Source organism: Eschrichtius robustus, chromosome 18, assembly GCF_028021215.1.
Source record: "Eschrichtius robustus isolate mEscRob2 chromosome 18, mEscRob2.pri, whole genome shotgun sequence".
NCBI classification, from domain to species: Eukaryota; Metazoa; Chordata; class Mammalia; order Artiodactyla; family Eschrichtiidae; genus Eschrichtius; species Eschrichtius robustus.
The window spans coordinates 1,116,144-1,132,792 of NC_090841.1; the positions used below are offsets into that span (position 1 = coordinate 1,116,144).

At 38.5% G+C, this 16,649-nt stretch overlaps 1 protein-coding gene across 3 annotated transcripts in view; it reads left to right on the forward strand.

The window, feature by feature from the left end:
• Positions 1–16,649, forward strand: part of LOC137751917 (zinc finger MYM-type protein 2) — an 89,364-nt gene that overhangs the window by 28,774 nt on the left and 43,941 nt on the right. For all 3 annotated transcript variants that reach the window (XM_068526589.1, XM_068526587.1, XM_068526588.1), the window contains 3 exons: positions 2,873–3,158; positions 4,493–4,658; positions 5,447–5,659. In XM_068526589.1, coding sequence (XP_068382690.1) covers positions 2,873–3,158; positions 4,493–4,658; positions 5,447–5,659 — 665 coding nt within the window. The remainder of the gene's footprint in view (positions 1–2,872; positions 3,159–4,492; positions 4,659–5,446; positions 5,660–16,649) is intronic.

Consider the following 16,649-nt stretch of genomic DNA (forward strand, 5'->3'; position numbering starts at 1 on the left):
ATGATAATAGTCAAATTAGTTTCAAAATAGCTATTTTGTCTTTCTTATAAATATATTAAAAATATAAGCGTATGAAAAAGAACATAACATTCAGTCTTGCTGTTGAGAATGGTACATTTAATTCTAACCTGAGATTGCAATATAGGTATAGCTTTGCAAACTTTCCCTTTCTCCTGCTCCTTTAAATACCTAACAATAATCTTGAACTTTTGGCCATATCAAGAGTATATGTTTGATTTTGTTAATACTCTATTTAGTTCACTTCCAGTTTTTACTATTTAAATAACTCTTAAGAATATTCTTATTCATGTATCTCGGGATACGTAGTACCTGAGGACTATTGCTGGGTCAAAGCACATTTATAATAAGAATTGTGTTCCTGTTCACACAAACTCTTAACACAGGGAATGTAAAGTACGCATCAGAAAACCAGACAGATACACCTCTTGCTCCTGAGTTTATGGATTAGCTCTTGTGTGTTTGTGCTGTCTTTGTTTGTCATAGAGAATTATAACATCTTGGCTGTTTATACTGGCTCCCAGACTAATGGTGACTTGGGCAAATTGATCTCTATCCCTTAATGTCCATTGTATAAAATAGAGAATGATTAAGTCTCTTCCATTCCTAAAAGTATTTTGATGTTGGAGGAGGTGAAAATTTGAAAGTAGGGGAATGTAAGAACTGAAGCATAGATAAAAGGAGCCATTGCATTACTTATACAGGGCCTAGCACGATATTGAAAAAAATTGCCATTTTTCAAAATCAAGTTAATAGATAGATGCCTTTAGGTTTAACTAGGTTCCTTTTTAAAAATATATATATATATTTATTTATTTATTTATTCTGGCTCTGCCGGGTGTCAGTTGCGGCACTCGGTATATTTAGTTGCGGCATGCGGACTCTTAGCTGTGGCATGCATGTGGGATCTAGTTCCCCGACCAGGGATCGAACCCAGGCCCCCTGCATTGGGAGCAGGGTGTCTTACCCACTGGATCACCAGGGAAGTCCCTAACTAGGTTCCTTTAAGTATATATTCAAATGACAAGCCTGCAGGGTTGAAAATCCTAAGGAGCTACTATTTATGTTGCAAAAGCTATTACTTCTAACATGTATTCAAATATAATTTTTTTTTTAAATTATTTGTTTATTATTTTTGGCTGCATTGGGTCTTCGTTGCTGCGCAGGGGCTTTTCTCTAGTTGCAGTGAGCGGGGGCTACTCTTCATTGCGGTGAGCGGACTTCTCGTTGCGGTGGCTTCTCTTGTTGCAGAGCACAGGCTCTAGGTACACGGGCTTCAGTAGTTACGGCATGTGGGCTCAGTAGTTGTGGCTCGCAGGCTCAGTAGTTGTGGCGCACGGGCTAAGTTGCTCTGCGGCATGTGGGATCTTCCCGGACCAGGGATCGAACCCATGTCCCCTGGGTTGGCAGGTGGATTTTTAACCACTGTGCCACCAGGGACGTCCTCAAATATAATTTTTGATTGAAGGCCCTTCATAATATGGAATTGCCAGTTGCTTCAGTGATTTGCTTTCTTCATGTTCCTTAGTATTTTTACCTCTTTATTAAAACAGGTCAGTTACCCTGATGATAGCAGGATAACAGGATTCCAGAAGTCACTCTGTTTACTCTGTGTATAAAACATATATTTATTTGGAGAGGTTGTGGAGTATAGTAAAATTTGAATAGCAGTATATGTAGCCCCTTGAAACCACTAGGTTGATGGACTGGGTCAGAACCAGGAAATTGCCCTCTTCAAGGTTTTGGTAGTAAAGAAATTTCCTCATACTCTGGATATATTTATACATTGTTTCTCATATGGAAGGGCATCTTTTTTGTATGGAAATACAAATTTCAGAAGAAACTAGAAAGGAAAAATATTACAAGCGACCAAAGTAGTAGAAATTATAATAGAAGTGGTAGCATGAAAAGTTTCAAAATGAAAAAACATTATGGTGTATTGGTATTGTAGTGCGAGTCTGTGTAACAGTAAGTAGTATGGTGAGCTGGAGACGTCCTGCTAAGTCCCAAAGAAGCTTACTAAGAAAGAGAGGAGGAAGAACTCAGCACCCTGGCGGTCGGTTCCCCAGGCCTTAATGCTGTGCCATTGAAGCTGTGCTGCTGGCAGCGGTAGAGCAACGGGGTGTCGCATCAGTCACTAGACGTTGGCTTAACATCACCACTTCTGTGTAACACTCTAATTTCTTTGATATTATGTGGTATACTTAGAAGCCATGGAATGAAACATGTATATGGAAAAGCTGTTCTTAGAAACATTTTTTTTTTTTTTTTAATTTTTTGGCTGCACCACGTGGCATGTGGGGATCTTAGTTTTCCGACCAGGGATCGAACCTGAACCCCTTGCATTGGAAGTGTGGAGCCTTAACCGCTGGACCACCAGGGACGTCCCTAGAAAGATGTTTTGAATATAGTCATTTGTAAACTTTATCCGAGCTATATTGTATTTGTCAAAGGTTCTGGTTGGTAAAGATTTTATTATATATTTATGTTGATGTATGTGTTCCTCGCTTAAAGTAATATATTGTAAATTCTTCCTGTTTAGTAACTGATGGCTAATATTTTTTAGTGCTGCCTATGTGCCAGTCACTGTGGTTTATAAACCATGTACTATCTCATTTAAAGTTACCATTTCCAGTTTAGAGAAGAGTTAGGCACAGGGCTAGTAACTTCCCAGTCTAGTAGGTAATGGAGCCTGAATGTCAGCCATCAATTCTGACTCCAAAGTTTGTGCCCTTGACTGCTCTGCTATACTGCGCCTTATCGATGTCTGAAACTTGGAGAGAATGGGAAGTTAAAACTGTGTCTCTGATATAAATTTCAGTGTATGTGTTTTTGTTTTGTTTTGTTTTTTTAGATTCTTGGATCTCCCAGTCAGCATCCTTTCCCCGAAATCAGAAACAGCCAGGGGTGGATTCTTTATCACCAGTGGCCTCGCTTCCGAAACAGATCTTCCAGCCTTCTGCCCAACAGCAACCCACTAAACCAGTTAAAGTCACTTGTGCAAACTGCAAAAAGCCTTTACAGAAGGGACAGACAGCATATCAGCGAAAAGGATCAGCTCACCTCTTCTGTTCTACCACCTGCCTCTCTTCCTTCTCTCACAAGCCTGCTCCAAAGAAACTTTGTGTTATGTGTAAAAAGTAAGGTTTACCTTCCAGCATATTTCCTTATTAAGGTTGAATATTGGTGGTATAAAATTTGAGAAAAATTGTTTTAGAGGTGAATTACTATGTTTTAAAAATTTGTAAGCTTGTTTGAATATTAAAGCCAAACTCAAATTTCTAATGGCTTTGGAGTGTTCTCTATCAAACTGAAGTGGCTTAGGATTAAAAGCCTTCCTATTTGGATAGGCTTTGGGGTTGATTTAGATACTAGGCCCTTATAATTAATTTTATCTGTAATCTCCATTGGATATCTTGAATTCGTAAAAATACATACATGCGTATTTACATTATTAATTATAAGAATTTAGTTCTAAACAGACAAAATTGTTAAGCAATTTATGTTTGACTAGTTTTGTATTAAAATAGGTCAAAATTTGGACTACCTTCATGTTAAGATTATTAAAAATTGGCAAATCTTTGGATATTATATGCATTTATTTATGTTTGTCTTGAACGTTAAGTCATTTTAATACTCACTTCTCAAGACTCAGGTACCTTTTTTTTTGACAGCCTTGGAGTGACAGGATCCTCTCCTGCCATTTTTAGGTCTGCTCTCACTAGTTAAAAATGAGCTGAATATAGTATGTTGTGTGCAGGGTTAAACAGGTGGATTTTCTGTACCATCTCTTGAAGCAGCCCAAGTTTGTAAAGATATTTTTAGATCTTAGAACTGGAAAAGGCTGAGTGCTCTGTATAGGTTTAGTAAATTCAAATATTGGAACAATTGTTATACAGTTTTTTGGTTGCTTTACAGTAGTAGACTTGCATACAGCAATATAAGACCTGGAACTTCAGAATTAAAGGAAAACTTCAAAGGTCATCAATATTGTCATTTCCTAACATTTCTAATTGTAGTTGAAAGCTGTATAGAATGGTAGGTGGGGTTATTTTGGGTTATGGGATGTATTTAAGTTCACTTATCCTCTCTAGAAGGATGCCATATTCCTGTGACCTAGGTACCTCATGCTTTCTACTTACCCACGAGAGGGAAATTGCATAGGTATCGTAAATTTATACCTCAGTAAATTAGGCCTTGACATTAAACTCCATGTAAATAACAACAGCTTTTTTTTTTTTTTTTTTTTTAAGTGGTTCCAATATCTGAAAGCCTTGTTTAGGAGCTTGAAGATAAATTGAGTAGTGGCTAGGGTTTAATAGTATTGCTTCTAAATCTTCTGTGTTCATATTTTATTGCCAAGAGTTTTTAAATAGTAAAAGTGAGTTAATGAATCTAAAACTGGGTTTCAGTCTATGGAAATTAAAAATGTCAGTTATTACTCTTTGACTTTGCTGCTCCTCGTATTTTTCAGGGATATAACTACAATGAAAGGAACCATTGTTGCTCAAGTGGATTCGAGCGAATCCTTCCAGGAATTCTGTAGTACATCTTGTCTGTCTCTTTATGAAGACAAACAGAATCCTACTAAAGGAGCTCTGAATAAATCAAGATGTACAATTTGTGGTAAACTAACAGAGGTTTGTATTTTTGTGCTTTATCACTTAGTTCTAACTAATGGGAATATTTTTGACTTTTAGCTGTTTTGACATAATCTTTCATCAGTATGTATTTCCTTAAAAGTGAGGGTATATAAAATCTATCTTATAAATATCCCATTATGTAATCCCATTCTCCCATAGGGAGAATGATTTACAAAAAAATTGAAATATCACATCAATTGACTTTTTTCCTGAGGTTGGGAACCCTCACAGAAAAAACCATAGTGTTTAAATAGGCTGACTGCACATGAGAGACAACAAACAATCTTGCTTAAGAAGTGGAACCAAGCGGAGGGGATGTTTTTGAGGACTTCGTTAAAAACATATTACGGTTTTTGCATTTGATGAAAAAAAGAAATCTGTGTATACGTACTTCATTTGAATTATTTATAATGTTAGTCCTCTCCTCCCTGTTGTACAGCAGTGTACTTATACTTAAATAATTTCCTTTTGGATTTGTCTAAAGATTTCCAATCTGTTTGGAAGTTTTATACTAACACTGCCCAAACTGGGTTGTTTCCTGTCACTTTTAGATACCTCTAGAGAAGTTTGTGTGATGACACTGGTGGTCCTCCCTGCCTTGCACCGTATATATGTGTATATAAAAAAAGTTTAAAGGAGAATGAAATGGACTTTGTCTTGCGTTTTCCCTAAACAAGCCTTACACAGAAAAACTGAGGCATTTTCTTTCTATTGGAGCACCTTGTTACTTAGCTACATGTCATATATTAATTTGTTTTTTAAAATTTTGCTTGTTTTTCTTTTAGATTCGCCATGAAGTTAGCTTTAAAAATATGACTCATAAGCTGTGCAGTGACCACTGCTTTAATAGATACAGAATGGCCAATGGTCTAATAATGAATTGCTGTGAGCAGTGTGGGGAGTACCTGCCCAGCAAAGGTGCTGGAAACAATGTCCTGGTTATCGATGGTCAGCAGAAGAGATTTTGCTGCCAGAGTTGTGTCAGTGAGTACAAGCAGGTAATTCATGATCTGATCAGAATCAACCGTTGTTTTGAATGTGCTTTTAAATTGCTATAATAGTTCCACTCTAACAGCATTAATTAACCAGATTTATCTTGAAGTCTCATTTAATTCCATTATTGTCTTAACATCTTAGAGATAACCAATCTCAGGTGAATACTGAAATACATATAGGTTATTGGAAATAAGCTTGTGATTTTACATAGAAAGGTAAATGCTTACCAAAGTGATTCCTTTTTTGGGTGGTGGAGAGGGGTCGTAAATACGGTTTTTCAAATTGTTGATGCTTAGCTTAGGAATGATTATTTTATTTCCATTTGATTGTTAATTTAAAATTTAAGGTCTTTGACTTAGTTTATTTTTTAATATATACCTGTGGTTTCAAAAGTCAGAGCAGTCTAGCTCCCATTTCTTTCTTCTCTTGGTTCCTACTTATCCTTTATACATATCAGTTTTTAATTCTTACTATTTTGTTTTCTCTTCTTTCTGAAAAATTAAGGAAATAATGTATTTTTAGTTTCTCTTTTATCTGTACAAAAGGCAGCATACTGTATGTACTGTACTGTACCCTCCATTTGTATCTTGGAATCATTCCCTGTCAGTATATTCCTTATTCTTCCTTATTCCTTTTATGGCTGAGTTAAATTTTCAGGAATTCTGTGAGCCAGTTGTTAAAACGCCCATTATTAAAAATTAAGTTATAGAAACTTACAGATAAATTATCTTTATATTAGTCTGTTAGGGCTGCTGTAACAAAATACTGAAGGGCTCAGACAGCCAGGAATTTATTTTCTCACAGTTCTGGAGGCTTAAAATCTAAGATCGAGGTGCCTTTCTGGGGTAGTTTTTGGTGAGGCCACTCCTCCAGGCTTGTAGGTAACCTCCTTCTTGCTGTGTCCTCACGTGGTCTTTCCTTTGTGCTCAGAAGGAGAGAGTGTCCTGGTCCGTCTTCTTGGACCTAACCTGTAGGGCTTCATTCAACCCTAACCACCCCCCTTAAAGGCCCTATCCCAAATACAGTCTTGTTGCGGTTAGGGCTTCAAGATACTCCTTTGAGGTGGGGGGGAGACACAATATTGAAGACAAAGAAAATAAATACTTAAAACGTACCACTTCCTAATTATTTGATTACATTTCAGTATTACCTGTGCTCTTGAGGTTATTTACATTATTTGTGAGATGGAAATATTATATACATAATGGTGTGCTTCTGTGTATCTCTTCCCAGTTACATGTTTAGTTTTATGTTGGTGGCCTGAAATTAGCCACGGTGGGGAGAGTCTCATGGTAAATGCTACAATAAATATGGTGCTTGCTTTCACCTCCCGAGAGCTAGTGGTTAACCATATACAAGACAGCACTGGGCTGACTTGTTTATTTGATCACTTTGCTGTTGGTGGTGTTTGAGTTATTTCCAGTGTTTTGTTGCTGCAGATGACAGATGATGAGTAACCTGTGCAGGCACAGCCCAGAGGTCTTGTGGGTTCAGTTCCAGACCAGTGCAGTAGAGCGAATGTCGCAGTAGAGCGAGTCACGTGAATTTTTTGGTTTCTCAGTGCACATAAGTTATGTTTACTATTAAGTGTGCAATAGCACTGTGTCTAAAAAATTGTACACACCTTAATTAAAAAAAATATTAACCATCATCTGAGCCTCAGTGAATCATAGTAGTAGCATTCCAAGATCACTGATTATACCAAGAGATCACCGTAACAAATACAGTAATAATGAAAAAGTTTGAAATGTCACAAGAATTACCAAAATGTGGCACAGAGACACGAGGTGAGCAGATGCTGTTGGGAAAACGGCGCTGATGAAGTTGCTCGACGCGGGGTCGCCACAGACCTCCTACAACGAGGTCTGCCTGTATATGCTTGACTCCTTGGAGATGTGGTTTCAGGGTGGATTCTTAGAAGCAAGACTGCTCAGCCAGAGGTACATGCACATGTTAGTTTGTTAGATACTGTTAAATTCCCTCTGTTAGAGTTGGACCAGTTTGCATTCCTTTCAGCAGTGTATGTGGAAGTGCTTGTTTCTCCGTAGGCTCTCCAGCAGGGACTTTTATTCTGTTTGGTAAGAACAGTATGTTTAGTAAAATTTGTATTTCTTTTATTAGGAATACTGATGAGCAGCTTTTCATATTTCAGAGCTCATTGTCTTTCCTTTTCTGTGAACTGTTTGTTTACCTCTTATACCCATTTTTCTGTTTGGGCTTTGGTTTGTCTCAGTCTTTCCCCCATTAAGTCAAACTTTTAATGAGCAAAATGCATCTGTAATTTGTTCGTGAAACAATTATTTAGCAACTATTATGTTGCAGGTACTGTGCTAATTGCTTGAAATAGTCTGATGGGAAGTACAGTAGACAGTTCCTGCTTTCATGGGATTTGCATTGCGCTGGTGTAGTTCAGGTTTGTTAACATAAGGAAGATTTTGTGGTGATTGAAAGGATCAGACTAATTATAATCTCCAGAGCTCAATGTGGTGTTTGATGTTGGTGATGTCATTGCATCAGTTATCTTCTGATACCTAGGTGTGGTAAGAGCTAGCTGCCCTGGGTTAAAGTCCTGGCCCAGCACTCATCCTCTGTGTCCTGGGCAGTGGCTTAAATCCCCCACCTGCCCCCCCACCGTGCCTTTTTTCATCACGTGTCTTGGCTGATGGTATTTCTTACAATTTTTTTAAAATTTATTTATTTTTGGCTGCGTTCAGTCTTTGTTGCTGCGTGCGGGCTTTCTCTAGTTGCGGCGAGCCGGTGCTTCTCTTGTTGTGGAGCACAGGCTCCTAGGCACGCGGGCTTCAGTAGTTGTGGTTCATGGGCTTAGTTGCTCCACGGCATGTGGGATCTTCCCAGACCAGGGCTCGAACCTGTGTTCCTTGCATTGGCAGGTGGATTGTTAACCACTGCGCCACCAGGGAAGCCCCCTACAATTTTTTTTTTTTGATTAATTTATTTTATTTATTTTATTTATGGCTGTGTTGGGTCTTCGTTGCTGCACGCGGGAGCTACTCTTCCTTGTGGTGCGCGGGCTTCTCATTGCGGTGGCTTCTCTTTGCTGCAGAGCACAGGCTCTAGAGCGCAGCCTCAGCAGTTGTGGCTCACGGGCTCAGTAGTCATGGCTCGCAGGCTCTAGAGCGCAGGCTCAGCAGTTGTGGCGCACGGGCTTAGTTGCTCCGCGGCACATGGGATCTTCCCGGAACAGGGCTCAAACCCGTGTACCCTGCACTGGCAGGCGGATTCTTAACCACTGCGCCCCCAGGGAAGCCCCCTACAATTTTTAATGAGTGGAAATAGTAAGTACCTTTTTCTTTTCCCAGTGGGAATGCCTTTGGTGTTTCCTCATTAAATTAGATGCCAACTTCAGGGTTGGCAAATATATTTTATCATATTAAAGAAGTATCCATGGATTTGCTTCATTAAATGTTTTATCAGAAATGAGAATCGAGTTTTGAAGGTCTTTTCAGTGTCTGTGGCAGTGATTGTATGATTCTCCCCCCCCACCTTTATTTTTTATTTATTTATATTTTTGGCTGCGTCATGTCTTAGTTGCGGCATGTGGGATCTTCGTTGAGGCATGCGGGATATTTCGTTGCAGCGCGTGGGCTTCTCTTCTAGTTGTGGCGTGCACGTTTTTCTCTCTCTAGTTGTGCCGTGCGGGTTCCAGAGCACGTGGGCTGTCTCGTTTGCAGCACGTGGGCTCTCTCGTTTGCAGCACGTGGGCTCTCTCGTTGAGGAATGTGAGCTCAGTAGTTGTGGCACGGGGGCTTAGTTGCCCCGCGGCATGTGGGATCTTAGTTCCCCCACCAGGGATAGAACTCGTGTCCCCTGCGTTGGAAGGCGGATTCTTTACCACTAGACCACCAGGGAAGTCCCTCCCCACCCCTTTAAATCTATTAATATGTGAATTATTTTAATGGATTTCCTAATTCATCTAAACATTCTTACATTATTAGAATAAACCATACCAGATCATTATTGTATTTTAAATTTTATTTCTAATTGTTAATATTTAGTACTTTTCCATTGGTATTCATAAGTGAGATTGGTCTTGAATTTCCTTTTTTTGGTGCAGTCTTTAAGATATCAGTGTTATATTTGCTTTATAAAAATGCTCAGAGGAAAATTCATATCCTTATATGCTTAAATGAGTAAAAATGAAAATAAATGAATTAACTATTAAACTCAAAGTTGTAAAAAGAAAATAAAGCAAAAGACAAGAAAAAAAAGATAAAAGTAGAAATTAATGAATTAGGATATAAAAATAGTACTAAAATAATTCAAAATGCTACTTCTATAGGAAATCAACTCTTTGAAAAACTAGACAAACCGATTGTCAATCAGGAACAGAGGTTTAAAAATGCACAGATTCACAAAGATAAGAAATGACAAGTTGGACTTACCCATCAAAACAGAGAAAATTGAAGAAAATCAACAAGGGACTACTTTGTACAACCCTATATAGAAATGTTGAAAACCTAGATCAAGTGAGTAATTTTCTATCAAAATATAATTTCCCTAAATTGACTCCAGAGCAGATAGAATAAGGCAGAGAAATTTCCGTAGAAGAAATAGAGATAGTTATCAAAGAACTACCCCACAAAAAGAAATAGGCTCAGATGGTTTTACAGGGAAATTCCATCAGATTTGAACTAGGTAACCTTAATGTTATTTAAACCATTCCAAAGCATTAAAAAGGATGAAAACTACTCATGTTAAAAAAAAAATTGTGTTAAGTGTATATAATATAATATTCCGAATTTTAAACATTTTTAACTATACAATTGAGTGGCATTAATTACAGTCATAATTTGTGCAGTCATCACCTCTATTTCCAGAACTTTTTCATGACCCAAACAGAAACTCTGCGACAATGAAGCCAATAACTCCTCATCTTCCCCCTCACCCCTGACCCTGGTAATCTCTGATCTACTTTCTGTCTATGAATTTGCTGATTCTAGGTATTTCATATAAGTGGAGTCATACAATATCTGTCCTTTTTGTCTGGTTTATTCACTTAGCATAATGTTTTGAGTTTCAGCCATGTTGTAGCATTGTTTTTTATGGCTGAATAATATTCATTGTGTGCATATACATTTTGCTTATTCATTTATTTGATGATGGACATTTGGGTTGTTTCCATCTTTTGACTATTGTGAATCATACTGCAATGAACATTAGCATATAAGTATCAGTTTGAGGTCTGTTTTTCAGTTCTTGTGGGTGTATACCTAGGAGTGGTATTGTTGGGTCATAGGGTAATTCTATGTTTAGCTTTTTGAAGAATGGTTAAACCGTTTTCCACAACAACTGTATCAGTTTAAATTCCTACCAGCAATACATGAGGGTTCCATTTGCTGTCCATCTTTGCCAACACTTGTTATTTTCCATTAAAAAAAATTTTTTTTTTTATTATAGACATCACAGTAGGAGTGGCGTGGTATATATCTTTGTGGTTTTGACTTGCATTTCCCTAATGACTAATGATGTTGAGTATGTTTTCATGTGCTTTTTGGCCATTTGTATGTCTTCCTTGGAGGAGTATCTATAGAAGTCATATATAGTTTTTTTAAAATGTTTGTTTATTTATTTGGCTGTGTCAGGTCTTTAGTTGCGGCATGTGGGCTCTTAGTTGCGGCATGCAGCATCTAGTTCCCTGACCAGGGATCAAACCCAGGCCCCCTGCATTGGGAGCACAGAGTCTTAACCACTGGACCACCAGGGGAGTCCCTCATTTTACTTTCTTGATAATGTCATTTGCAGAAAACTTTTTAATTTTAATGAAGGCCAATTTACCTCCTTTTCTTTTGTTGTGTTTTTGGCGCCATATCTAAGAATTTGTTACCAAATCAAAGGTCAAGGTGGTTTATCCCTATGCTTTCTTCTAAGAGTTTTATGGTTTTAACTCATATTTAGGTCTTTGGTCCATTTTGAATTAATTTTGTTGATGATATGAGGCAGGCATCCAACTTCATTCTCTTGTGTGTGGAAATCCAGTTGTCCCAGCACCATCTGTTATTGGACTTGTGTGGTTTTTTTTGTTGTTGTTTTTAATTGTTTCACTTTTTCATTTATTTATTTAGTTTTTTGGCTGTGTCATGTGGCATGTGGGATCTTAGTTCCCTGACCAGGAATCGAACCCGCATCCTCTGCAGTGGAGGCTTGGAGACTTAACCACTGGGCTGCCAGGGAAGTCCCTGTTAATTGGACTTGTGATATTTGTCAAATATTAATTGGCCATAGATGAGTAGGTTTATTTCTGATAACCATCTTTGTAGGAAGTTTTGAAATCAGGAAATGAGTCTTCCAACTTTGTTCTTCTGTTTGGATACTCTAACCCCATTCTAGTTTTGTATGACTTTTCCACTTCTGCAGAAAAGGCTTTTAGAATTTTGATAGTGATTACATTGATTCTGTAGATCACTTTGGGTAGTTCTGACATTTCTGCAATGTCAAAGCTTCCTATGTATGAACATGGGATGTTTTCTCATTTACTTAGGTCTTTATTAGCTCTAGTAGCTTTATTGTTGATCCCTTGGGGTTTTCTTTTTTTTCCTTTTTTTAATACATTTATTTATTTATTTTTATTTTTGGTTGCATTGGGTCTTCGTTGCTGCTCGCGGGCTTTCTCTAGTTGTGGCGAGCGGGGGCTACTCTTCATTGTGGTGCGCAGGCTTCTCATTGCAGTGGCTTCTCTTGTTGCAGAGCTCATGCTCTAGGTGCGTGGGCTTCAGTGGTTATGGCACGTGGGCTCAGTAGTTGTGGCTCTCGGGCTCTAGACGCAGGCTCAGTAGTTGTGGCACACAGGCTTAGTTGCTCTGTGGCATGTGGGATCTTCCCGGACCAGGGCTCGACCCCGTGTCCCACTGCATTGGCAGGTGGATTCTTAACCACTGTGCCCACCAGGGAAGTCCCTGGGTTTTCTTTATATAGAGTCAGTTCATCTCCAGTAGTGATAGTTTTCCTTCTTCCTTTCCAATTTGGATGTCTTTTATTTCCTTTTCTAACTTGTTCTGGCTAGAACTTTCACTATCATGTTGAATAGAAATGGCAAAAGTATGCATCCTTTTCTTGTTCCTGACCTTAGAGGGAAAGATTTGTGTCTTTCTCCTTTGAGTATGCTGTTAGCTATGGGATGTTCATATATGGCATTTGTTATGTTGAGATGGTTTTCTATTCCTAGTTTGTTGATTGTCTTTTATCATAAAAGGGTGTTGAATTTTGTTAAACTTTTTCTTCATCATTTGAGATTATCATGTGGTTTTTACCTTCATTCTATTCATGTGGTATATTACATTGATTATTTTACATTTGCATTACTGCGATAAACCCCACTTGGTTATGGTGTGTAATACTTTTAATATGCTGCTGAATTTGCCTTACTGATACTTTCCTTTGGATTTTTGTATGTATATTTGTAAGAGATATTTGTCTGTAATGTCTGTCTGTCTTTGGATTCAGGGCAATGGTGGCCTAATGGAATAGGAGTGGGAGGTGTCCACCCTGTTCTGACCTGGGGAGAGTTTGAGAAGAATCTGTGTTAGCTCCTCTTTGAATATTTGGCAGAATGTCCCAGTGAAGTCATTTGATCCTGGCTTTACTTTGCTGCAACGCTTTTGATGACTAATTCAGTCTCTTTACTTCTTACAGGTCTGTTGATATTTTCTGTTTTTTCCTGAGTCAGTTTTGGTGGTTTGCCTTTTTTTTTTTTTTTTTTTTTTTAAACAGAAACCACTCCAGGTATTTATGTATTCATTTAATTTATTTTTTTACCTTTGGCTGCGTTGGGTCCCTGTTGGTGGCGCGCGGGCTTCTCACTGCGGTGGCCTCTCCCACTGTGGAGCATGGGCTCCAGGCACGTGGGCTTCAGTAGCTGTGGCGCATGGGCCCAGCTGCTCCGTGGCATGTGGGATCCTCCCAGACCAGGGCTCGAACCTGAGTCACCTGCATTGGCAGGCAGACCCCCAACCACTGCACCACCAGGGAAGCCCCTGGTTTGCATTTTTAAGGGATTTCTGTTTCATCTAGGTTATCCAGTTGTTGGTGTATAATTATTCATAGCATTTTCTCGCAGTCCTTTCTTTTTTTTTTTTTTTTCTTTCTTTTTTCGCAGTCCTTTCTTAGGGAATATTTGTAGTATTGTCCCTACTTTCGTTTCTCTGTTTTGTTCTTTGCATCTTTTTTCTTAGTCTAACTAAAGGTTTGTTGACTTTTTTGATCTCTCCATTGGCCAGCTTTTTGTTTCAGTGATTATATTTTCATACTTTTTATTTCTCTGCACTCTATTATTTCCTTTCTTCTGCTGGCTTGGGTTTAGCTTTCTCTCTTTTTTCTGTTTCTTTAAGGTGTAAGTTATGTTATCGATTTAGATCTTCTTTTCAAAAATAGGTATTTGCAATTATAATTCTTCCTCGGAGCACTGTTTGCACTGCATCCTGTCACTTTTGGTATATTTTGGTTTTGCCTTGACTCATCTGTTATGTATTGAAAAATTTCCCTTGTAATTTCTTCTTTGACCCATTGGTTAAGAGTGTGTAGTTTTTATATCCCTGTATTTGTAAATTTTCTGGTTTTTTTGTTATTCATTTTTTATTTCATTCTGTTATGATTGGAAAAGATACTCTGCGATTTCAATCTTTATACATTTATTGGGACTTTTTTGTAGCCTAACATATGGTCTTTCCTGGAGAATGTTTCATGTGCACTTGGGGAGAACATAGTGGCTTGTAGTGTTATTCAGATCCTGTACATAAGTGCCAAAATCCCGTGTGGCTGGTCTGTCCATTATTGAAATGGGTGTATGTATTGAGTTCTACAGCTGTTACTGTAGAATTGCCTGTTTTTCCCTTCACTTCTGTCAATGTTCGCTTAATATATTTTGGGTCTCTGATATTTGGTGGAAAAGTTTATAATTGTTTTATCTTCTTGATGAATTTACCCTTTTTCCAGTATGGTTTTGTTTTGTTTTGTTCCTTGTATTAGTTTTTTGACTTAAAGTTTATTTTGTTTGATGTTAAAATTTTTTTAGAAATTTGTGGTGTATTGTGGGGATTCTTGTGGTTTATCCATTCTAGGGTTCTTTCAGCTTCTTCTCCCTGTCGGTTTATGTCTTTTGCCTAATCTGCGATGTTTTCAGACGTTTTTCGAGTACTCGTTCAGCCCCACCCTCTTTCCTCTCCCTCCGGGACTCGAGTGATGTGGCTATTATATTACTACAGTTACGGTCCTGCAGGCCCCTGAGGCTCTTCTTCTTTATGTTGCTCTCCAAGGCTGTGTTATTTCTGATATTCAGATTGGATAATTCCTCTTTCCCCCTTCCATGGTCCTGTCCTCTGTCTTTTCCATTCTGCTGTTGGTCCCATCCATTGGGGTTTTTTTGGTGGTTGTTATTTATTTCTTTTACTAATACTTAATTTTGTTTAGAACAGTTTCAGTATTACAGAAACATTGATCAGATAATACAGAGTTCTCATGGTATAGCCCCTCCCCACACCGTTTCCCTCTGTATTGACACCTTAAATTGGTATGATAATTTGTTACAATTAGTGAGCTCATATTGAAATATTATTAGTATGTAAAGTCCATAGTTTACGTAAAAATTAAGAAAATCTGAATAATGTCCATTTCCTGTTCCAGGATCCCATCCAGGATGCCACATCATATTCAGCAGTTGTGTCACCTTAGGCTCCCCTTGGCTGTGACATTTTCTCAGACTTTTCTTGTTTTTGACGAGCTTGACAGTTTTTAGGAGTCCAGTGTATTGCAAGAGGCCCTTCTGCTTTCATCTCTAGGCAGACGGCGCTCTGGGTTTAGGAGGGAGATGACAGAGGTGTTGGCCTTTTGCACTTGCGCAGTTTTCATCACATAACAAGGGTACATGTCTCAACATGACTTATGACTGTTGACGTTGATGTAGATCACCTCGCTCAAGTGGTGTCAGGATTCTCCACCGGAAAGCCCCCCCCACCCCGCCGTTCCTTGTTTAATGTTTGGAAGAAAGTCACTCTCCTTTAAGGTGGAGTATATAGTTACTTGGAATTTTTCTGCATTGGACTTTTGCCCCTGTTTTCAGTCCTGCAGTTTCCATTTGGACCTTCTATTTCTTTGATGAGAATTTCTATTTTTTCATTGTTGTGTTTTTTTTCCTTGTTGAAGCATTTCTATCATGGCTGCCTTAAAATCTTCGGCGCATAATCCTAGGGTATCTGTGCTTTCAGTGTGAGCATCTTTTGGCTGTCTCCTTCTGTGGCTCTGGCTCCCTCCCCTCTGGGCTCCAGGAGGGCCTGCTTACTGCGCTCCCTGCAGCCCCACGGGCACCAGGATGATGCTCCTCCAGAGGATACAGAAAGTATTCTTCATAATATCAGTAAATAAAGCTTATTTCAAAGTAGCGTTTCATCTTTTTCTTTAGTTGTCATAGTTTTTGTATTTCGCATACTATATGTTCGTAATTTTAAGTAAATCAGAGGGAATCTGTGTGTATGTTGTTACTGATAAAGGGACATAATCAGACACGTTTGGAGAGCACTGCAGTGATGCTCTAGTGAATGTCTTCTTTTTCTGAAGCCTGGGAGCTAAAACTGTACAGTGATTTTTTGGTCCCTGCTCCCGCACTCCTCCACCCCAACCTTTTGTCTCGAACATCTGAGTTGGCCGCCCTTGTTGTTTATGCCTGTCCCCGTAGCCCAGTTAGTGTCTGGAGTATACAGATACAGGTGGTTAATCATCTAGATCCCAGCAGTGGGGACTGTCTAGTGCTCAACACTTGTCTTTCAGTATTTTTCATTTTCTTTCTTTCTTTTTTTTTTTCCACACACACACACTGTATTTTATTTTTACAAGAGATAAATAGACTGACACCAAGCATTGTACATGGATGACCACAACAAAAGCAACAATGATTGCAATTACCAAACATGAAACACACTCATACTATGTCATGATATTGACATTCAGTCCAGTAATCCTCCACTGTAACAGCTCCTTTACTTT